Genomic DNA, 22,244 nt, shown 5'->3' on the forward strand with positions numbered 1-22,244 from the left:
GTATCACTCCGCCACCTGGCGGCCATACGACCATAGTGCAGTAAACATAAGAAATGATGGACGCTGCGGATCACACACTTCCCGCCTTTTTCCCCACCCCATCTGTCGTTTTCTCCGTCACTCGTCTGTTAATCATTACCCTTCTTCCTGCAAACAATGTTTAACGCCCCCCTTAGTGTATAGAAACCTGTCACTATGACGTACCGGCGTTATTAGTCGTGCCGCAGCGGCTATAGCGCTCTTTACCTGACGTGAATGAGTGGGAAGCCTATTCACAGCTGATAATAACACCTATACGTACAAATGGTTGAATTCCGCTTTTTCCAAGTGATTCATGGCCGCAAAACTGAATTCACAGACGTTAATATAGATCACGAGGTAAGTGGCGACCGCGGGAATAACCGCCGCCGCTGTGAGGACGGAGTGTTCCCGCCAATGACTGGTGGTGACGTCACAGTGTGCTGGGTCTCGTGCAGCCTCCTACATTCTCAGTGGCCGCTTCATACCGTGGTGTCAGGATGGCCGAGTGGTCTAAGGCGCCAGACTCAAGAGGCAGCTCTTCCCCCTAACCGTGGGTGTTCTGGTCTCCGAATGGAGGCGTGGGTTCAAATCCCACTTCTGACACATGTTTTTTTTTTTTTTCTTTTTAATTTTATAAATTAGGGTTGTTTATTTATTTCTACTTTATAATAAAAAAAATTTTCTCACACTTTTTTGGAGTTTTAAGCAGCCTCATAAAATATTTAACCCTTTAGTCATTAATATTTGTGCTATGGCTCTTCATCATTATTATTTGTTATATTCAATAAATAGTGTTTTTCTTTTATTTTGCATTTTTTAAGCCACTGACAGTTTCTTTTCCCATTTATGCAAGTTGCCATTTACAGTCTGCAGCCTCTTACGATATAGAATGAGCGTGGGACACGATTTTTTTTGGGGGGGCGGGGGTCTGATAAAGTAGATTAGAACATCACTGTGCATATTATTGGGGTAATCGGAGGGGGCGACACATTATACCTGTCTGATCTTTAATGGGGATTTCAAATTTAAAAAAAAAAAGAAATAGTACATTTTCATAAATAGCTGCTCTGTACTGCCGCCTGATGGACACTGACTAAACTGCAGTCATTTTCTTTACCTCCAAATTCATGGTATGACTCAGTCCGGCGTTCCTGTCTGGATAACCAAAACCACTATTTTATATTCCACTTAAAGGAAAGTGGACCCCAAACACTCAAAAATACCTATAAGAACAAACAGCAGGTACTCCGCCTCCCTGGATCCACCGCTGGCTCTCGCTGCTTGGGTATCAGTGTTTTTGCTGCAGTGGTGAAATCACAAATACAGCTCACATCACCGCTGCAACCAATCACTGAGCTCAACGGCTCTGCTGAAATAGACAGCACAAGCTACTGGGATCAGTGATTGGCTGCAGCATCGGTGATGTGATCTATCGATGTGATGTCACCGCTGCTGCAGCCAGTCACTGAGCTCAATCACTTGTGCTGTCTATATGAGCAGAGCCATTTGAGCTTAGTTATTGGCTACAGCATCTCTGATGAAATAGACAGCACGAGCTATTGAGCCCCATGATTGGCTGCAGCGGTGATATCACATCACTGCTACAGCCAATCACAAATCACGTCAACAGTTAAAATTACCGCTGCAGCCAGTCACTGAGTGCAATAGCTGTCAATTTCAACACAGCCATTTGAGCTAAGTTATTGGCTGCAGAGGCACTGCTGAGATAGACTGCACAAGCTATTGAGTTCAGTGATTAGCTGCAGCGGTGACATCATCTTGACAGCTCACTTTACCTCTGCTGCCAGTCACTAAGCTCAGCAGCTCTGCTGAAATTGCACGAGCTATTGAGCTCAATGATTGGCTGCAGCAGTGACTTCACTGGACTGGTGATGCTCTTGTGACCTCTGCAGGAGAACCACTATCAGACTCTTCTGGCAACAGCTTATCTCCCGAGAAATAATTGGGTCGGTTGTTTGAAATTCAACAACCCGGACCCTTCACTCCCTGAACCTTATCTGTTGGCGGAGAGGAGACTGTCAGATGATTCCTGGCAATGATTGATTGCAGCGGTCATGTGCACTGCATTTGTGACCTCACTGCTTCAGCCTGACAACAATGACCAGGGCAGCGGGTCACAGAGGTATTGTTGGACCTGGGGAGGATGAGTAACAGTTCAGTTTTATATTATACAGGGTGGTCCAAAAGTAGGTGGACAGAAAGTGTAATAAGGTTATGAAGGGGGAGATTTATTAAACATGGTGTAAAGTGAAACTGGCTCAGTTACCCTTAGCGACCAATCAGATTCCACTTTTCATTCCTCACAGACTCTTTTGAAAATGAAAGGTGGAATCTGATTGGTTGCTAAGGGCAACTGAGCCAGTTTCACAGATCTAGTTTTCACAGATAGATCTCCCCCAAATCTGTTTTCTTTTCAGATACTTCAGATAACACATAATGGCAAATAATTTAAATACAGATAAAAGAAAATGGATTTTAACAGAGTATTGGAAATCTCAAAATGCTGAAACCTTTAGAGCAAATTGGGTTGAAACATTTGGTACTCAAGCCCCAAAGAGACAAACCATTTACCGCATTCGTGACAAACTCAGTGCCACTGGCTCAATCCTTAATGCTCCAAAAACTGGTCGACCCAAAACAGTCTGTACAGAAGATAATAAACAACTTGTTGCTGAAACATTTGTTCAGAGTCCAAAAAAGTCCACAGAAGAGCCTCTTTGGAATTGGGAATGTCACAAGCTTCTATCATGCGAATCCTGAAATCTATTGGGTGGAAAGCTTATCGTCCATGTCTAAATCATGGTTTATTGGAGGATGATCCAGACAGACGGCTGCAATTTAGTGTTTGATAAATCTCCCCCTTCATAACCTTATTACACTTTCTGTCCACCTACTTTTGGACCACCCTGTATATGTGTGTGTATATATATTATATATATATATATATATATATATATATTATAAAAATAAGCCTTTTGGTAACTAATAGTTTAACCCCAACAATCACGTTCAGCAGAGGCGTCATATGCTGCTGAACAATGGTGCTGGTCATATATAGAGTTCTCAGTTTGCCAAAGAGCACATGGGACCATTGTTTTGGTTGCTTTTGATGTGTCCTAAGAATATGAGATGTATCCCGTAATAGTGGTTTGAGCATTACGTATGTAAGGTTGAGTGCTAGCTGACGACTAGCTACATCACAGTATATAAAGTGAAAGTTCCACCTGTAGGATCAGGTGTCAGGATGGCCGAGCGGTCTAAGGCGCCAGACTCAAGATAGTATCTTCCCCTGTGTGGGTGTTCTGGTCTCCGAATGGAGGCGTGGGTTCAAATCCCACTTCTGACACATCTTTTTTTTTTTGGCTGTATCCTAACAAGCATTAGGAGTTCTGTGGAATGGAATTCTGTGCAGGAGAGGAATCCTCATCACGGAAACCAGTGGCAAGTCACTGTAATGGGGCCTGCCGGGTTTCTGCTAGGGTGTCCTTCATATTAGTAACTGTAACGTGCTCTCTAGTATGTGCAGGCAACATAGATCTTATAGTCCTGCTTTGTCATTGGAAGAGGTAACAGTGCTGTTTTACTACCACCTTTCTCTGTCCCACTGACACAAAGATGTAATACATATATTTATTAATAATTATATATCCGCACACCTCCAGAGACTGCGAGACCTTCTCAGATAGCCCCTCTGCTTACGGCCATGACCCTCTTCCTGTTGTGTCCTCCGGCATGGCACAGCCATACTAACTGGAGAAGAAACTGTGCTGTTATGTCGATGTTTCGGGCATGCTATTTTTCTCCCTCATTCTTGCCCGTACTACTGCCGAAGATGCTGTGATGTGCAAAGAGGAGGAAGAGGGGTACTCAAAAGTTGATGACCACTTGATACCTGCACTGCTGCTGGTAACACAGCTCAACATCCCTTCCACGCTAACAATAGGTGTGGCTTATGGCAGGTGCAGTAAGCTTCTAGGATCCTGTCATGTCCAGAAACGCTATTTGCCTGTAGATAGAGTCTTTAAATCGTGTTTAGCAGGCTTACTGGAGCAGCGGCTGCAGGGAGAAAATGAAGTTGTATCCTCCCTGCAGCCTCTTGCTTCCAGTCATCGGGTAAGTGCAGGGAGCAGTGATAGTCACAGGTCACTCACTATACCGAGGAGGCTATAGTCACTCCCCAGCATTTTGATTAACAGCTTGCTGTGCAGTGTGTGTGGTGTGTGCGCAGAGCAGGCGCTCAATAAAAGTGCAGGTCAGTGATTACATCGCAGTGACTGTAACCGCTTCCTGCACTGCCCTGATAGCTGGAAGCAAGTGGCTGCAAGGAGGATAAAACTTAATTTTCTCCCTGTAGCCGCTGCTTTAGCAAGCCAGGTACACAGGGTTTAAATGTTATTTAATTGCTAATTATCCCTATATCTGCAACAAAATGGTGTTTCCTGGACATGACAGGTTCCTTTCAAGCATTGGGAGTTGTCCGATCTACTCATATTATATTCATATATTCTGATCTTCACAATCTAATGGGGGGCACATACCTTCTTGACCGAGAATCGAAATGCAATGATCAGACTGGCCGTTGGCGCTCTCGACCTGACATGTATTTCTATGCTGCTGTCACACTCGGGGTGGGAGAGCTGCTGGCCAGTCTGAGCATTGCGATAGTCGTCCAAGTTATACGGCCGTCTGACTATTCCCGTACCCTTACAATGAAACTGCAGCAATTGACAGTAAAACCTTGTATGGTTTTGTTGCACAGTTATGGCCACCATAGCAAAAACGCAGCTGAACTGCAATGTGGGAGTTTACTTTAGGCCACGTTCCCACGAGGAGTTTATTGGTGAGTTTTTGATGTTGCAGATTTTCTGCACTATTTCTGCACCCATTAAGTAAAATAAGTTACTTGCATTTTTTCAAAAATACGTAGCATAAAAACTCACCAAAAACTCATTGTGGGAACATAGCCTTACTCTGAATTTATTCAGAAAACTGCAGCTCAGCTTCCTATTAGGAGCTGAGCTGCTGTTTACAGCGACGGCCACTACACAGTGCATAGAGTCATGCTGTTCCGCATAACCCCTTTAAGGCTGGAGTCACAGTAGCGTATAGCATCCGATTGGAGAGCATTGGATGCGATATGCTAATGACACTCGGCTCAAACCCTGCTGCGAGCGGGAGCCGAGTGTCAGTGCTCTGATCCCCTCGTATGAGAGAATTGCAGCACAGGTGCGGAGGAGACGGAGAAAGTAATTTCTCCATTTACTTAATTGTCGGCATCCGCAGTAATCGAACTGCACTCAGATGACATCCGAGTGCAGTCCGATGTTTCGCATGCACTCATAGGCTTGTATGGGTGCGTGCGCTTTGATTCCAAAATGCACTCATGTTGCAATTGTTTTCTCATGCCGAATCATCATGAGAAAATATTGACGGATGTGAGCTGCCCCGTACAATAACACTGGTCCGAGTGCTAAGCAATGCTTTATCGCATAGCACTTGGCTGTGTTATATGCTCGTGTCAGAGAGCCCTTAGTCTTAGAATTGTCTGACCTAAGACTTAAAGGGGTAAACATAAGTTTACATGAGTAGTTTCTGACCACATAATCAAACCATAGTAAAAAAAACAAACCGAACACACAACTTGCTAAAATTGTAAAGTGCTGCGGAATATGTTGGCGCTATAAAAAAGTTATTATTGCTATGTTATTGATTGGTGTATATAGGCTACGTTCACACTTGCAGGATATGTTGCAAGAAGGCTCCTTACCCCGAAGAGAAGGCGCAGGATGCTACACGTTTTAATACCATTTACATGATCGACACCCTGCAGCCTAACAGAAATTTAACGTACCCCAATGGGGAACTTTGTTTCTCATCATGAGACAGATCAGTTTTCTCTAGGAGTTTTTTTTTTATTAGTTTGTTGCTCTGGTGGAAACTCCAGTGTGAACTTAGCCCAAGCCAAATCCCTTTCCTTTATGCACATAGCAGCTGAACCACAAGAGGGCAGTGTGATGTATGCATCACACAAAACAGCGACATACAGCAGTGTTCACCATGTGAGGTTCCATGGTGTAATGGTTAGCACTCTGGACTCTGAATCCAGCGATCCGAGTTCAAATCTCGGTGGGACCTTTGATTTTTTTTTTTTTTTTTTTTTTTTATCCTCTTCTTCATTTATGTAATAAACTCGAACTGAAAATGGCAACATCATTAGACAAGTTACAACAAGAAGCTGGTACTTGCTTCATGAAATCTGAGGGGTGGCTGCATTATTTCTCTACATTTACACTCCTTTGCTAACTCTAGTCTTCTCTATCATCGCTTGTGATGTTATTTAGAATTAAAAATAACTATCTCATTAAAAAAAGAATAAACAAAGCTCTATTTTAGATTAAAAATAAACTTGCCTCCCCGTCGGGGAATCGAACCCCGGTCTCCCGCGTGACAGGCGGGGATACTTACCACTATACTAACGAGGATTGGTAGATGCTTGGTGATAATTTTGTCTCAGTAGAGTACAAAGAAACTATGGTGTTCATGTAATACCAACACTCCACCATCAGAGGTCGCTGCACCTTTCTATAAAGTCTTGGAAATGAATGTATACTACTGTGGAACTTTGTGTATGTATTAAAATGTTATCCAATAGAATTGGGTTGCGTGAGTGTTTATTCATGACAGATTCTCTCAAGCCAACTCTCAGCCAATCCTCGTTAGTATAGTGGTAAGTATCCCCGCCTGTCACGCGGGAGACCGGGGTTCGATTCCCCGACGGGGAGGCAAGTTTGTTTTAGGCTTGCATTATCTTTTTTTTTTTCTTAGTCTTGACCATATGGTGAAGGAGCCTTCATAATAAGATCCTGTTTCATGGTGTTGGGCTGTAGGCACTTGAAACTGACCATGAATTGATCATGACATTGCAGCCAGGACGACCGAAATCCTCAGAGGAGGCATTGAGTGCAGGGCGATAAGAAATAGCAGTGGAGTTTGAAGTTGACATTTTCTTTATTACGTTTGAAAAACTATTCTAACATAATAATCATATTGTAAAATATCCTACAAAAATAAATCCTTATAATATACGGAATATTCTGATAACAAGCAATAGCTGCAGTATGGGAAGAGATAGAATAGTTTCCCATAGTGACCAAACCATGACCACGTGCACATGGAGCTTTTGGAGCTGAAACTGTGCAAAAAAAAAAAAAATCTCCAAATCCTCCTTAAAAACTTGGGAGTTTCTGTTCAAAAATTCAGCAAAAAAGACTCAAGGCCCGATTCATCAAAACTTTAAAACTCCAGAACTCTAACATAAAAGCTTTGAAAAGTCGCAAAATTTGGGTGTTAAACATTTTCACTCAAGTTTTTGACAGCTCCGCCAGAATGGGCAGAACTGGAATAGGATCGGGTCACCACACCTCGTTTTAAGCCGCTATGGGCTGGGGTTCCTTATGCCAGAAATCTTACTCCGGTCCCCGACTGGAGTAAGATTTCTGCTGTGGCGTGTAGAGGTGCACGCCACTCGTCAGACGCTCTAGATTCATGGAAAGCCGTGCACCTCCACATGAAACAAGCAGTTTTTGATGAAGCGAGCCCTTAGTGTGCACATACCCTATAGCTCTCATAATAAATGAAGAAATGATTGTGACTGGTGGCTATGGGTAACGCTTTCATTTTTTCTTTTGTACTACTTTTGATAAATCTCCTCCATTGTTGCACTCACTATATTATTTTCAACACAATTGGGATTCTACTTTTATGAAACTTTTTTTATTTTTTTTTAACATTTCTAAAAAAATATAGAATGATCAGCAGGGGTCATTTAAGGAATTAGTGGAGTGATACAGAAATGCATGTGAGACCAACATACCTGTAAAATCTGCACCATTCTAATTCATCAATAATAAAACTATGGGGCATATTCATCAAGACGGGCGATCAGTCGTGAATAAGAGTCCATTAAAGTCAAATCAATAGAATTAATTTAATTAAGGCTAAGTTCACATGCTGCAATCTCTCCACTGTTTTTATGTACAATCAATCACTTAATCTTGCAACAAGATGGCTGTCTCACCAGACAGACCATGCTGCCGCCTGAAATAGTGTGAGAAGGGGATACCCTGAGCAGCAGGACTACATGGCACAAGACAACTAGTCCTGTAGTGATAATCTTTTGCTGATAAAACACTGATTTTATTGAAAACGGCACCAAGCAGCCCAGAAAGTGACACATCACTGGAATCAGGGTTTCTGCCCCACATCCGATTAAGTAGCAAAAACCTGCAGACAGATTCCCTTTAAATATGTGTGCAGGTAAATAGTGAAAAGACTGCAGTGGTTTAAAGCTGCATGTGAACACAGCCTAAGAGGCACATGTCTCGATAAATGTGATACATCTTCTGGCTGCTCATAAATCCGAATCTGAAATTTACGCTAAGTCCCCCACACTTTTTTCCATAAGAAAAGCGTCTTATTATTTGTCAATTAAACTTTATACTTCAATGACATTTAATGCAAAATGAACCTGAACAGTGCTATACATTTTGAGCACCAGGTGGCGCCATACTCTAAGTAAATTCCAGAACTTTGCACAGATTCATTTTCTTTAACAGCATGAACATTGCATTTTCTTATGATTCATACAATGGATGCAGTATTTAATTATTGGCCCGTTAAGTGTTCAAAGAAAGGGAGATTGTCATTTTTTTTTATTAAAGTCCTTTGATTGATGGCTATAGATCTGTAGAGGTCTTCCCATCAGCCAGCGACAAGGCCTTCGCTGACTGGCATGTTGATGTGCGCTGTAAGAAATGGTGTACTTCTTCCTTCTTTCAGGACAAAAACCTAGGGAAAGAGGAAATATGGAATGATTTATATGAAAGTCATTTAAAGCAAATCTGTCATCAGATTTGACAATGCAAATTGCATACATTATTAAATATATTGCTTAGACCCGATGAGGCTGGTGTACTTCCTTTATAAATCCTTGTCAGAATACCTGTACAATCCTGAAATGAGGATGAGCTGGAGCTGCATCTATAAGATGTTCATTTTAATAGGAGTCAAGAAAATGGATTATACTGACATGCACTTTCAAAGTAAATACAGCAGCCTCACCAGGTCTAAGAGAGCTTTTTACTAATGAATGCAGATTGTACCATGAAATTTGGTGACAAATATATTATACACAAAAGTTAAAACAGAAACCGGTTTACCCCATAATATGCGCTCCATCAGCAGGTACAAGTCTCCACCACCAAGTGCTTCTTCTATAGAGGCCCCTGTACCTTTATATTTTACCTACAAAAGGGCTCAGCCTCCAAGTAGGTAAATTTACTTTTCTCGTGCTGCACCAGCTCTCTGGAATGCATTACCCAAGATAATCAGGTAAATTTCCCCTATCCAGTAGAAAATATGGCAGCCAGCAACACTTTCACAACAGGACAACAAAAGGCAAACATCCAAGGAATCCATTCTTCTTTCCTGTCACAGCTTTAACATGGACCCGTCACAAGGTCAAAAGTAACCATTTTTTTTAATCTTTTTTGGTTACCGCTGCTCCCCTGAGCTTTCTGGGTATTATTTTTTGCCAAATGGTTGCAGAGATATGAGCCTTTTTACTAAAGGGGCATGGCTAACACAGTAATAATGCAGAGCAGCCCAAAGACACACCCCAGAGGATCCTGTACGCACCGCCCACTTGTACAGACTGTGAAAATGATCACATAATAAAATGCCCCATATCTCTGACTGTGTGGCAGATTTATAAAAAAAAAAAAAAAAGGAATACTCTGGGGAGCAGCAGGAAAATAACAGCAAAAACTGGACAATTTTGACCCGGTGACAGGTCCTAAATGCCCATCTGAAACTACAACCATAATTCCAATTCCTACAGAAGCGTGATGCCCACTCAAGCCTGCTTTTGTCAGTCCACGGCACGGCTGCGCTCTGAGGCCTGCCAGAGGGCTTGAACCATGGCCTTTCCTACGAGCACCCACTCACCCCTGATCCTGTGGCTTTCTACACCACCTGCAGAGAGACTCTGATCGGCGGTCTGGGGTATCGGAGGGGAGAGAACCTCAGGCTCCCCTGTCGGGGGATTCCCCCACAGCTCAACAAGGCGAAAATTGGTGTGCATGGGTTTCGAGGCCTGTGTGGCGCCCCCCCCCCCATCAGGGACGCACCATCGGGTAGCAGACCCCCTACTTCCCGGCAGCACATTACTGCAGGAGGGACATCTCCTACTTGCTGTCCGCCTCCCTTGCTTCTCCGGAAACAGCCTCTCAACATCAGGAGGCCCAGCAGTGGTGAAGCTCAGGGATCCTGCAGCTGTCCAGGAATGCTTCCTCTAATCTGCAGAACAGGGGTGCTCTTCAGTCTCTTCTTGCAGGCCAGGCTACTCCTCATTAACATCATTTTGACCTGGGATCAACTGGCACTGTAAGTGTTAATTTTTCTACTTGATCAGTTCCCTGCTGCACTTTGCTGACACCTAGTGGCCATTTACTATAACTGCATATCCTGCCAAGAAAACCATTAATTGCCCCCACTGCTCCTCTGTACCACCCGACACAATACCAATAATAGAAGGTGGTCCCATTAGCTGGCCCTATAAGCCACCCTAAGCCTGAACAAACAGCCTAGCCATACAACACCAACCTCCATGAATACAAATCAGAGACTCTTACTATGACTTAACTCATCTCCCTTTTTACCCTGGTGAACACAGGGCATAAAATGCCCCCCATTTGAATAATTTTTCCAGGACTGGGTTCATTTTCTGGACTAACCGATAACTCATAACCGCCTTCATGCTGAAGTCTTGCATAACTGCTTTAACGGACACCGATCAGAAGAACCAACCTTCAACTGACCTCGGGAACAGTATGCCCTCCGGACAGCTCTCTCCCGCCAAATCTACCGGATCCTCCTCACAAGACGGGACAAAACCGTAACTGATTCCAGAGACTACACTCAGAGCTGTGCAAAATGTCAGACAAGTTAACCAAAGAACGATCCAAAGAAATAACAGAATTGGGATCCCATACCTCTGACCCAGAGGAAACAATGGACTCCACCACCTGAAATCGAGATCCTCCATGAAGAAATCTATTTCCTCAACAAAATGGAAGACTTTAAAAATCGTGCAATGTCCGTATCAGAGGACTGACTGAAGCAGTAACAGACCTACAGTCCACTGCAACAGCCCTTTTCGAAGAATTACTTCCAGGAGTTCCTATTGAGTGTCTGGAAATGGACCACATCCACAGAGCTTTCAGCAAACGCAAACTGGAGTGTCCACCCCGCGATGTCATCCTCAAGCTTCACTTCTATAAAACAAAGGAGCAGCTACCGGCCACACAACTCCGCAATTCTAAAGTTCCAAGGACACTCCTACAAACTCTTCCCAGACCTGTCCGCAACAACCATAGTCAAAACACAGGCCGTGAAACCATACTAGCAAATCCTCCGCTCCAAAAGCATCAAGTAGCACTGGTGATTCCCGTTTAAACTGATTGTCACCCATCTAGATGTCATCCACGCGGTCCTCTCACCCGAAGGCGCCAAACGCTGTGTTACGAAGCTGCGACTCCTGGACCAAGATTCTCCATCACCAGCTTCATTTCTCTGGCAACATTCCAGTGATCGTTGCTCCAGACCCCGAGACCCGCAAATTCCACCATGAACACTAGGCCAATCGGGACCTCACACACGCACCGAGTTAGACCTTAGCCTTTCTGAGAACGCAGACCAAACCCTTCATTGGTCCCAACAACGGTTCTGCACTCTTCATAATAGTGCAATTCCAATCTCGCTCGACGCCTAAAATGTCTCCCCACACCGAATCCCCTAATACGGTTGCGCATGGAGACTAGTATCACATCTAACCCTCAACAAATTACCCATTGGTTTCAACAACATCTTGAGCAGCTATGTAATGACCCTTCTCCTAACAACTCACACTCAATATAAAAGTTCCTCAACTCTATTCCACTACCTGCTCTCAACCCCACCCTGAGCGGTCTCCTAAGCCAAGCTATATTCCCTACTGAAATAGAAATGACTATCTGACAATTAAAACTATCCTGACGGATTTACAGCTCTTTACTACAAAAAATACACACCTACTCTTATCCCCATCTTATCAGTTACTTCAACTCACTATGAGACGGACAGAATCAAGGAGCAGCAGCCTTAACAGCAGCTATATCTATTATAGCCAAGCAAGACTCAGACCGTACACGGTGGTCAACTTATAGACCCATATCTCTGATTACCATAGACCAAAAAACTCTTAGCAAAAATTCTAGCACAGCGTTTGAATTCAGGATTGGGATCCCTCATACACAACGACCAAGTTGGCTTTGTTCTTCACATGCAAGCGTCCGATAACGTACGAAGGGTCTCCCATCTCCTACACCACTGTAAACAACGCAACTTGGCAGGTATGCTTTGACTCAGACTCATGGATCTACTTGTTCGCGGTGTCGTGGAGGTGGAACTTCCTGGACCAGTTTCTTTCATGGATTTATGCCATATGCAGTCACCCCTCAGCACAAGTCCACTACAGCGGCTTCTCCTCTGCCTCATTCCCTATCAAAAAAGGCACATGCCAAGGCTGTCACTTGTCCCCGTTAATTTTTCTACTTGCAATTGAACTCCTATCAATTAGCCTTCGCCACAAGCATAGAATCCATCTTCTCTGCTAATTACCCTCAAATGTTACATAAGCTTCGCACATTGCTCTGTGGGGAAAATTGCACTTCTCCTGGCTACGCCGTATACATTCACTTAAAATTATATTGCTGCCCAAATTACTCTATTTATTCCGAGTTCTCCCAGTTTCAGTCCCAACCAATTACCTTAAAATAACCAAACGTCTAATTCTCTCGTCTGGAAGGGTGGTCTCCCCCAAGTTAAGGGAGCCAAGCTATATCGCCATCGCGTGAAAGGAGACCTGGGTGTTCCTAATCTTACCAAATATTACCAAGCAACTCAACTAGCCCAGTTGACATTACATCACGCCTCCTCTGAGCCACCTCTCTGGCTATCCCTGGAAGCTCCAGCGTGTCATCCACTAACTCTCGACATCTTATTATGGTTCCTGCCTGCCCAACGTAGACATATCGCTAATCCTATCACTTAAAATACTCCTCAACCCTTGTTTTCCCCTTTTTACCTCTAGCCCCCCTGTGCGGTAATTCACAATCCCCCCAGGTACTGAGTCCCTTTTAACCTTCCATTCATGGATTGCAGCTGGAATTTCTAGACTCCATGGAGATGGCATTATTCCATTCCTAGTTCTCCAAGAGAAACACAGAAATACTCTGATATTTACAACTTAAACATTTTATTTCCACGTTATTAAAGAACTCTACTCCAACCCTACACGTTCACATCATTCGAGCAAAGATGCTGCCAAAACCCACCGACCCCATGTACCATCTCACTACTATACTCCCATATAAACTATGCTCTGCACAGACGCAGTTTAGCTTAAACCTCCCGCTGAGAATCTGACATTAGAGCCATCTTAACTGATTCAGAATGACCCCAAATTTGGTCCTCACAGACAAAGTGCACAGGTTTGAGAAAATTTGGCTACCCTGCGCAGAATACACCAACCATACCCCCGTTCCCATACCTCCACTACACGTAAAGGCTTCTACTACCCCCGATTCCCCATGAACTACTTTCAACTAGTAGAATCATTTGGTCTCCTCCTCGAGCCTTACCCAATTCCCCACCCTCACCTTTCCCTGTGTTGTTCCCCCTACAGTTCTTTCTATTATTTGTCTGTAATAATCACATTTTGTTTTGTACTATATTTCTAATGTACTTAAAACCTTCAATAAAAATGTACAGTTTAAAAAAAAAGCATGAAGGAGGCAAGTGATAGATGGCCTCTTGGCAATGGCCAACGATGGTTGGTGCTGGTTTGGGAGCAAGGGAAACTCAAGTGGATATATGCATTATTTACATTGCCATTTGGAAAAAGCAAATATATAAAGATTTCAGCAATACTCCTCATCCTGCCACCTCGCACCGAGCCGAATACAGATGATTTCTACCTTAATTATATCAGAGATCCCTTTATCGGTACAGCAATCCACAAATGTCTCAATAGGATAATTCAAGCCAGGAACCAGCAGTGGAACCTAAAGAAAAAAAAACACGAGCCAAGATAAACGGAGACATCATGTTTAATAAAAAAAGCTTATGCAATAACTTATGCAATGAATACATATAGTGCAGAATAATAGTCTGATAATTCTACGTATCACTGATCTGTGTCCATATCTCATCATTTATAAAGAGCCTAGCCGGGTGAAAAATACTATACAGGAAGCAATAGTCACCAACCATACATACATATATACTAATCAGGTTGATGGTCACGACATATGTATAATAAGTTATATACTATAAAGTCACTCATCCATTGATCTTGTGATGGTTCCTTGGATTAGGCAGCAGGACAGACCTACTATGGAGGTTTGCTTCTGCATTTCTGCCTGACCACCATATCTCTTCTAGACCTGACCCCACACCTCCGATCTCCCACAACCCAACTTTTCCATCTGGTCTCTTTGGTTCACTAGGATATTATTACCCCTGCAGTCTCCTCTACCAGCGAATGGTTCACTAACATGATATAATGTACAATTAGAAGTTGCTTGCTGAGGAATATGATGATAATATTGCGTTCCTAAAAATATGGTACCCGTGGATCACATTAAAAAAGAATCTTCAGTATTCGATCCGCTACTTTGCCCAATTGCAGGCTTTTGTGCTTTCCCTATACCTCTAACACAGTCCCTTTTTCCTTCTTTTCTTCAGTACCTTCTTCTTAACCCCTTTTCTTTTTGAGTTTTTTTGTTTTTCCTGGAGGCTCGTTTTAAACTATTCATTATGACATTATACACTTTGAATGATCAGATATGGTACTAACAGATCAAAGCAAAACAACTTGCAGGACCCTGGTCCAGTGACCAAGTCAGAGCTCCGCGGCAGCCGGACCAGAGTCCTGCGCACTTCCGACAACCATCCCGCATCCTGGAAGCCTCTTCTGATTAGCAGGTCCCGGTGACATCACAACTATGTTATTTGAACCTATTAACCAAATTGTCCAGGATGCTTGAAGGTAGTAGGCAGTGCACAGGACTCTGGTCCGGCTGCCATAGAGTTCCTGCAGCAGCTCAATAGTCGGTCCAGAATGTTCCTGGAACAACTTCAAAAGAAGATGCACTAAAATAAGTTGGTTGCCTAAAAGTCATAAATCTGTCAGTAAAGTGATAACCTACACATTAGAGACCCGTCATGTACAATAGAACAAAGCACTAAGATACCTTAAAGAACGCAGGTCTGAGCTGGTAAAGCTGTTCATCATATAGGAAACTAATCAGCAGCTGCATGGAAGGGCGATTCACTGATGTGTTCTGTAAATTCAGTATTATTTTGAACCGGGGACCAATTCCATGTACCTGGGGAAGAAACCATTAGTAACAGTAATAAGTCATGTCTCCGAGGTTTTGCAAGGAACGATAAATCAAGGACATGTGACTATGAATGCTATTTGTGAAAAGGCATTCATACAAGAAAAATGACATGAGTAATGGGTTTTGTCACTTACAGCTCACCCCCAAATGGACTCCTGTACAAATTACCGACCGCACCTGGAAAACGCTTCCATCGAAGTCAATGAAAATCTTTAAACTACTAATTCATAAAATCCATGTGACTGCTGTAATGCATATCTCTTGGGGAATGTCCAAGATTTTAAGTGGCCAGAAGGCAAAATATGCATTAACTAACTAAAAAAAACCTCGTAGTAACTTGCTAAACCTTCCATTCCTCCTGTGGTCCAACTGGTGTAAAATAACTGTTAAGCAATTATGATGTTAAGAAAGACTATCTTATGTGATGGTTGCAGCCAAGCACTGACCTCAGCAGTGATAATGAACTTGGTGCCAGTGACTGGCTGCAGTAGTCACCTGCGGGTTGTTGGTAGGTCATCATTGCAGGTCACCAAGCGAGACTACCAAATTTTTGGACAATTTAAGAGGGGAGTATAAAGTATTTTGTTATTTTAATGCATCCACTTCTTTCTAGTAATTAAAAAAAAAAATCTTGGATAACCCCTTTTTAATAGCAACTTGGACAATATGGTGGTCCCCATAATTGTGTACAAAAAAAAAAAAAAAAAAGAAAAAAAAAATCCCGCATCTAGTTTTAGGTAATTGGAATCTGTCTGAAGGTTTTGCTACGTAATCTGACAGTAGCATGATGTAGAGACAGAGACCCTGATTGCAGAGATGTGTCACTTACCAGGCTGTTTCAATAAAATCAGTGTTTTATCAGCAGGAGATTATCACTACAGGACTGGGTGTCTCATGCCTCCTAGCCCAACCACACCCCCAGCACTGATTAGCAGCTCTGTCAATATACAGTGTACACATGTCTGTGAAACATGGACAACTGCATGCATTGCAGCCAGTCGTAGGTATACTGTATGAGGACGGATACTGCGATGACAGCACAATCCATGTTTCATGTACCAAATTGAACAATGACCTGAAAGCCTCCTGTACTCACAGCAGCATTTAGAGTAAGTGGTTCTTGCATTGTGGAGGATACTGGGGTAAGACTGGCATCGAGGGCCTTAACGTAAGCTCGAGCAGCACTAAGTCGGAGGCGGTACAGATCCGTTTGGAAAACACGGTGCATTGCTGGGGAGAAAAGGTAAGAAAATGTAAGTCAACTATTCCGGTATTCCTATTTTCCGACATCGCAGGTGTAATACAGTCTCAGTTCATTTTGACCGAAATGATGCACACGTTCCGGGAATATGATAAATTTATACTCTACCTAGAGTATATAGCGCAGATCATAATTCATCTTACCCACAGCATTCTCTCTCTCACGGAGGGTCTGGTCTACATAAAGTTTGGTTTTCTTTGGTACGCTGAGCTTGATGCTTTGTCCAGTAGGGGGACCAGGTGTCGTATCCTTATCTTCAAAGTGAGCCGTCCTCTTCAATATCTTAATAATAAGACCTCCTCCTGGGGTGATCAAGAAACAATTTGTAGGGGGGGAAAAAAAAAAAAAAAAAAGGTAGAGAGCTGACAAGAGTTAGCTCAGAAAAAAATAATAACGAGAATTGGTGCCAAGCGATTCGCATGTCCTAATCTATCGGCCATGACTATAATCTCTCACCGTTGGATGGGAGAACCGCCTCTTGTCTGATGGCAACTGCAGCTCTTTTTTTGATTAGCCGGCCTGGCGCTACATAGTCGTTGGGGTGTAACGCATATGGAACGTCATGCCCGGCTAATCGAAAGAAGAAGTGTGGATGCCATAAGACAAGAGGCGATTCTCCAGCTCCCATCCAGCGACCAGGGATTACTGCCATGGCCGATGGACTGGGACGTGCACCAACTCTAAGAATAACTTATTGCAAATGTGAGAGGCACTACCTACCTCTGGTGGTCATAATCAGAGTATCATCCTCTCTTCCATATCTTCCAAAGCAAAGACTGCTCACTATGTCCTGTGAGACAAAGAGAACTTTACCATACACGCCTGTTATATGTATCACTGAGGTTTATATAAAGAAATGAAAAAGTGTTATTTAAAGGGACATTTCACACTCCACTAACAACGTTGGATAAGTCACATAAAAACAAGTACAGACATAACTACTCAATACCTGTACTGACTTTTATTGCGGGAGCATGTCTAAAAAAAAACAAACTTCTCAAGTCTCTAGCCATGCTGGCAAGACACAGTTAAAGTTGTTTTTTTTTTTTTAGATACACTTTGCTACGGCAATATATGAAGTCAGACACCAACTTACTGGGGTTGATATGACACTCAGCAGATTCTTATCTCGGTACAGGTGAACTTCCAGACTCTTTAATCCCACCAGAACAGCTTGAATGCTACGCGACTTCTGCTCCAATAAAGCCATCGTCATAATGGAGGCCGGCAATGTAACCTTCCAAAGCCGCTTTCCCTATTGCAAGTGAGATTATCCAGAGTTATCTATGTGTCTACCACAATGTCGTATTGCTAAAACCTTATAAATACATCTGGGTTTTACAGACTTAGGCCGGTTTCACATGTACGGAATAAGATGTACGGACTGGTCGAGGGTCTCCTGACCCGAAATCAACAGCCTCTTTGGCATACATGAGGATATTGTTCACGGTAGGAGACCCGTCGCCAGTTCATAACTTTTTCAGCCCGTACGCGGATGTGTGAAACCAGCCGTAGGGGTAGCTTTTGCTGCTCACACCTTTTGGGAGTATCCAAGCAGCGTCTCCTGGGAGGTCCCAATTATGATATTCTTCTGGACACGGACCATTCCCACCACCTGAGTACTCAGCTCAATGCAATATTTAGGCCTCTTAGAATCTCTGGAAAAAAAAAAATACAGGACATATCTGATTATGGTGGTATTACGATGTATCCGGAAATCCAGAACTACTACACTCAAGACAAATTAGCTCAGAATCTGCAGTTTGGTTTGGCCCCCTGTGGTGTCCCTCTAATAAAATAGCAGAATATCCTACTTCTGAATAAGGAGATTGAGGCATTTTAAAGGTCTCAATCAATTTTTCCAGCTTTTTACTCCCAGACTGCCATAGATCAAACATTAAAGAGCTGGTTGCTTAATATTAATAAACAAATATATACAGTATAGATCAAAAGTTTGGACACACATCTCATTTAAAGATTTTTCTGTATTTTCATGACTATGAAAATTGTACATTCACACTGAAGGCATCAAAACTATGAATTAACACATGTGGAATTATATGGTTAACAAAAAAAAGTGTGAAACAACTGAAAATATGTCTTATATTCTAGGTTCTTCAAAGTAGCCACCTTTTGCTTTGATGACTGCTTTGCACACTCTTGGCATTCTCTTGATGAGCTTCAAGAAGTAGTCACTGTATATAAATCACAACATCTCATTAGCAATCCCCCACTGCTCTGGTTCCAACACCTCTCAGGTCACCTGCCAGTCTTGGCACTTCCAGCTCCGCCTGGCAGAAATGTGACTGCTGCAGCCAATCACTTGTCGCAGTAGCTCCATGTCCTCTGTAAGTCTCTGTAATTCCTGCTTCGTCTGGATGGACACGCGACAACTGCAATCTATCCGCGGCCGCGGTCATTTCTCAGTCCAGATGGAGTAAGAAGTACAGAGACCGGCAGGAGACATTTGTGGTCAGAGATTGACTGAAACAGTCACAAGTCCAAGCAAGTGACTGTGGATCGCTAAATGAAGTATTACATTTTGAATGTTTTTCACCATTTTTTTTTTATGTACGGTGGCGTAAAAAATGGCTGTTATAATTTTACGGCTTCCTGGTCCCAACTAGATGAGAAAATATCAGGTCAGAATTGCTGGATATAGAAAGAGAAACACAGCGCCGAGGGGCAGACAGATCACAAGTCACTCAGTCACGAAGTCAGTGGGTGTCCAACTAGTGTAATAAGGAAGACACGACTATATGTTTTTACATGTGTGAAAATTCACTGGTAAAATCTGCCTAAAATGAATACAGATTTTTTATTCACTGAGAGATGAGATGACCGTTGCTGCCCACAAACATCTATGGAGAGGAGCGGGGAAGGAGCTAGAGGCAGACATAGAATTGCTGCTGCCAGTTCACTTGAAACGACAGGTCGACTCCTAAACACAACGAATCCCTCCAATGGATCTAAACATTATTTTTAAATAAACAAAGGAAATTTTGCTGGGTTTAAAATATTCTGGAATTGAAAGGGTTAACCCGCCGCAAAGGGGAGGAGACTGATAAGTGCTCTCTTGAACAGAGAATAATTTTGGATCCTTATGTTATATTCTTCCTACCCACAGGGATTGAATCTCCATGCTTTTTCTACTCTTCCCTGCTTGGATGAGGATTATGTGCAGAGGCTACACAGGTGAGCAGACTCTCACATTATTCAATTGATCTCCTTATCAACATGTAACAGTGCTGGTGACATTCTACTGATGTTTGGAACCAGTCTGAGATTTCGGCTAAGGGTTTTTCACTTTGCTGTTCCTTTGCACCTATCTTCTGTTTATCATTAGGAAGTAGGCAGTAGATTTGTTAACAGTACTTGCTTTAATCTTTGCTTGGTATTTCTTTACTCACTTTGGAATCTTTCCTTTGTTTAGCACACTTCTCTTCTTGTAGGTAATGCACACTCTACTCTGCCATTCGGTTCTTTAGGAGGAACATAAAGCAACTCGTGAGCCTTTTAGGCAGCTTAGGCCAGAGTTGCCCTCTCCTAGTCTGTGGTTGGGTTCACCTCTGCACCCGCAGGTATCACTAGGGACTGCAAAGTCAGTATATCTACTCTGTACAGGAACCGGCAGGGTCAGTTGCAGTTTTTAGTGCATAAACTATTTTCCCGAATGAGTTGCTACACAGGCATAGCTATACTAAGAGTGTTAGGAGCATTCAGGGTCAGCCCTCGTCGAGAGGGGGCACCATTGCATTGTCTTAGGGTGCCAAACTTAGGGACAGACCAGGGCCAGACTAGGGCTTTTACCAGTCTGAACAGGGATCTGTCAGGTTCAAGTTTTCTTTTTTTACAAAAATAAAGATTCTCAAAGAAGAAAAAATTCAAACCACTTCCCTTCCCCCCGTCCCCATTAAGAAAAAAAATTAACATATTTGGTATCGCCAATTCTGCAATAATTTCGAGCTCTCAAAACAAATATGTAAAATTAATGAAAACAATCAGTAAATGCTGCAATGAGTGAATGAAAAACACCAGAATAGTATTTTATTTTTTTTGGGTCGTCACACCTCCATTAAAAAAAAAAAAAAAAAAAAAAAAAAAAAAAAAAAAAATGCAATAAAAATTGATAATTTAAGTTACTTGTTGTGGCAACTGCTTTAAAACAAATTGATCATCAAAAATAAAACGTAAAACAAATTAAAAATATTAAGTATTCATGTTGATATATTTTTCTTTTGGGGCTTGTTTTTTTTGAGTGGTGAGTTGATCTTTTTTTGATACCATTTTGGAGTACATAAGATGTTTTGATCTGTTTTTATTGTTTTGGTTTTTTTAGGGAGGTGAGGTGATCGAAAACCCATATTTCAGAATTTATTATTTTTAAGTTACTGCTATTTACCGTAGAGGTTAATTTTACATGTTGATAGACCGGACTTTTATGGATGTGGCAATACCAACTATTTTCATTTTTAATGGGGTAGAAGAGAGGGATGATTTGAAGAGAGGAAGATGCTAAAAAGAAAACATTATGCCTCCCCGTCGGGGAATCGAACCCCGGTCTCCCGCGTGACAGGCGGGGATACTCACCACTATACTAACGAGGACTAGCTGTGTAGCACTTAATGAGCAAATCTAGCAAGAATACTTTGAAGGAACATTTCACTGCTGCCTCAAACATCTTAAAAATTATTTTGACCCTGATTCATAAAAACAGTGTGAACTGGAGTTTGGGAAACACTGACCGGCAGGGAGTGGGCAAAAGTCGCCTGTCTAATTATTATCCTGTGCAGCTCAGTCTCAGGTGGTTCTTAAAGAATGCTTTTCTCTGTAAGGTCGCAGCGTTTCAGGCTCTAAATCAAAGAACAAATGTCTGATACATGGTGCCTGTGGATCAGGCACAGCATATGTCTCAGCTCTCAGGTTCCCTTTAAAAAGTTTTGATATTTTTTTAATTTTAACCACTAGGGGGAGCAGCTGCTGACATTTGATATGAAAACCAATTGTAGCTTGCATTACGACTGTTGTAAATGTGGGAGGGATCTGATCGCATCTGTTTTTATTGCATTTTTATTAAGGGAGGTAAGGTGATTTGAAGACAGAAAAATAAAGGAAAAAAAAGTTATGCCTCCCCGTCGGGGAATCGAACCCCGGTCTCCCGCGTGACAGGCGGGGATACTTACCACTATACTAACGAGGACTAGCTTAATAGTATTTTGGCCCTAAATCTCACCAGAATATTGTGAAAGATAATCTTGCTAACTTATAAAGCATCTCAAATCAAAAGATTGTGACCCCAATTCATAAAAACTGTCGCATTTTACGCCAAGTCTTGATGAAGAATGTGCACGAAATTCATCAAGAGGCATTCACTCCTTAATTTGGTGCATCTTTTAACTGCTGTGCACCATTGCAAGAAATGTACTCCATCAGGGGAC

General features: G+C 42.5%; 1 protein-coding gene and 7 non-coding genes across 8 annotated transcripts in view; 4 read left to right on the forward strand and 4 right to left on the reverse strand.

The window, feature by feature from the left end:
- The first annotated feature begins 512 nt into the window (after positions 1 to 512).
- On the forward strand, positions 513 to 624 carry TRNAL-CAA (transfer RNA leucine (anticodon CAA)). Its single transcript has 2 exons — positions 513 to 550; positions 579 to 624. It is a non-coding gene; the product is annotated as a tRNA-Leu (tRNA).
- A 2,656-nt stretch (positions 625 to 3,280) lies between these two features.
- Positions 3,281 to 3,388, forward strand: TRNAL-CAA (transfer RNA leucine (anticodon CAA)). The gene is made up of 2 exons: positions 3,281 to 3,318; positions 3,343 to 3,388. It is a non-coding gene; the product is annotated as a tRNA-Leu (tRNA).
- Positions 3,389 to 6,105: 2,717 nt separating this feature from the next.
- On the forward strand, positions 6,106 to 6,177 carry TRNAQ-CUG (transfer RNA glutamine (anticodon CUG)). The gene has a single exon. It is a non-coding gene; the product is annotated as a tRNA-Gln (tRNA).
- Positions 6,178 to 6,452: 275 nt separating this feature from the next.
- Positions 6,453 to 6,524, reverse strand: TRNAD-GUC (transfer RNA aspartic acid (anticodon GUC)). Its single transcript has one exon. It is a non-coding gene; the product is annotated as a tRNA-Asp (tRNA).
- Positions 6,525 to 6,752: 228 nt separating this feature from the next.
- Positions 6,753 to 6,824, forward strand: TRNAD-GUC (transfer RNA aspartic acid (anticodon GUC)). The gene has a single exon. It is a non-coding gene; the product is annotated as a tRNA-Asp (tRNA).
- Positions 6,825 to 7,031: 207 nt separating this feature from the next.
- Positions 7,032 to 22,244, reverse strand: part of BBS1 (Bardet-Biedl syndrome 1) — a 34,998-nt gene continuing 19,785 nt past the window's right edge. The window contains exons 10-17 of the mRNA XM_073658413.1: positions 18,344 to 18,464; positions 17,903 to 18,061; positions 17,527 to 17,596; positions 16,950 to 17,108; positions 16,642 to 16,775; positions 15,396 to 15,530; positions 14,118 to 14,204; positions 7,032 to 8,889 (exon numbers count right to left, since the gene is read on the reverse strand). Of these exons, the coding sequence (XP_073514514.1) occupies positions 8,803 to 8,889; positions 14,118 to 14,204; positions 15,396 to 15,530; positions 16,642 to 16,775; positions 16,950 to 17,108; positions 17,527 to 17,596; positions 17,903 to 18,061; positions 18,344 to 18,464 (952 nt within the window). The 3' untranslated portion in view covers positions 7,032 to 8,802. The remainder of the gene's footprint in view (positions 8,890 to 14,117; positions 14,205 to 15,395; positions 15,531 to 16,641; positions 16,776 to 16,949; positions 17,109 to 17,526; positions 17,597 to 17,902; positions 18,062 to 18,343; positions 18,465 to 22,244) is intronic.
- Positions 21,342 to 21,413, reverse strand: TRNAD-GUC (transfer RNA aspartic acid (anticodon GUC)). The gene has a single exon. It is a non-coding gene; the product is annotated as a tRNA-Asp (tRNA).
- TRNAD-GUC (transfer RNA aspartic acid (anticodon GUC)) lies at positions 21,935 to 22,006 on the reverse strand. The gene has a single exon. It is a non-coding gene; the product is annotated as a tRNA-Asp (tRNA).

Source organism: Phyllobates terribilis, unplaced genomic scaffold (genome assembly GCF_046119375.1).
Source record: "Phyllobates terribilis strain yellow unplaced genomic scaffold, ASM4611937v1 Scaffold_13__5_contigs__length_258822181, whole genome shotgun sequence".
Classification (NCBI taxonomy): domain Eukaryota; kingdom Metazoa; phylum Chordata; class Amphibia; order Anura; family Dendrobatidae; genus Phyllobates; species Phyllobates terribilis.